Here is a 575-nt window from a genome sequence, read left to right on the forward strand (position 1 = left end):
ACCACACCAATGGCAAGGTGGGTTCGTCCGCTCGCGGCTTCTTCGGGTAACGAGTTCTGGCACTTTGACCATTTTTTCTGGTTGATATGGCGACTTCGGGTAAATCGACGACTTTCGTAAATGCGGAAGTAATGTGACGATCATTTGGCTGTTCTTACGGCAGCGAGTGTCGTAAGGGCGAGTTAAGGCGAAAATAATGTTCAGTATCAAAATTACGTATTGTGATATGACGCCATGACTTCGTCACGTAACTCTCGTAATCATTAAAAGATAATGTTGATAATGGTAATTAGATCATCAGTAACAGGTGAGTCACTTGATATCTATTAGTTTGTTTGTGTATCTGTAATTAACTGATACTATGTTTATTCAGTTCGACTAACTGTTTTTTTTTCAGTTGTATATTGATTGATTATCTGTTTTGTGCCTTTCGGTCTTCTGATTTATTTTCATCTTTAATTCTATAAATTAAATTCGATTAATTTATGTCTGTTATTTATCGAATTTCATGTAGACTATATACTTCTCATTTCAGAAGTATTTTCATATTTTTGTTTCCTCATTTTAGGGAGGTG

The 575-nt window shown here is 35.7% G+C and overlaps 1 protein-coding gene across 1 annotated transcript in view; it reads left to right on the forward strand.

The window, feature by feature from the left end:
• LOC119588687 (serine/arginine repetitive matrix protein 2-like) overlaps positions 1-575 on the forward strand; it is a gene marked incomplete in the record, with an annotated part of 176340 nt that overhangs the window by 124840 nt on the left and 50925 nt on the right. The window contains 1 exon segment of the mRNA XM_037937322.1: positions 1-17. Coding sequence (XP_037793250.1) covers positions 1-17 — 17 coding nt within the window.

The sequence above is a fragment of the Penaeus monodon genome, chromosome 24 (genome assembly GCF_015228065.2).
Source record: "Penaeus monodon isolate SGIC_2016 chromosome 24, NSTDA_Pmon_1, whole genome shotgun sequence".
In the NCBI taxonomy this organism is placed as follows: domain Eukaryota; kingdom Metazoa; phylum Arthropoda; class Malacostraca; order Decapoda; family Penaeidae; genus Penaeus; species Penaeus monodon.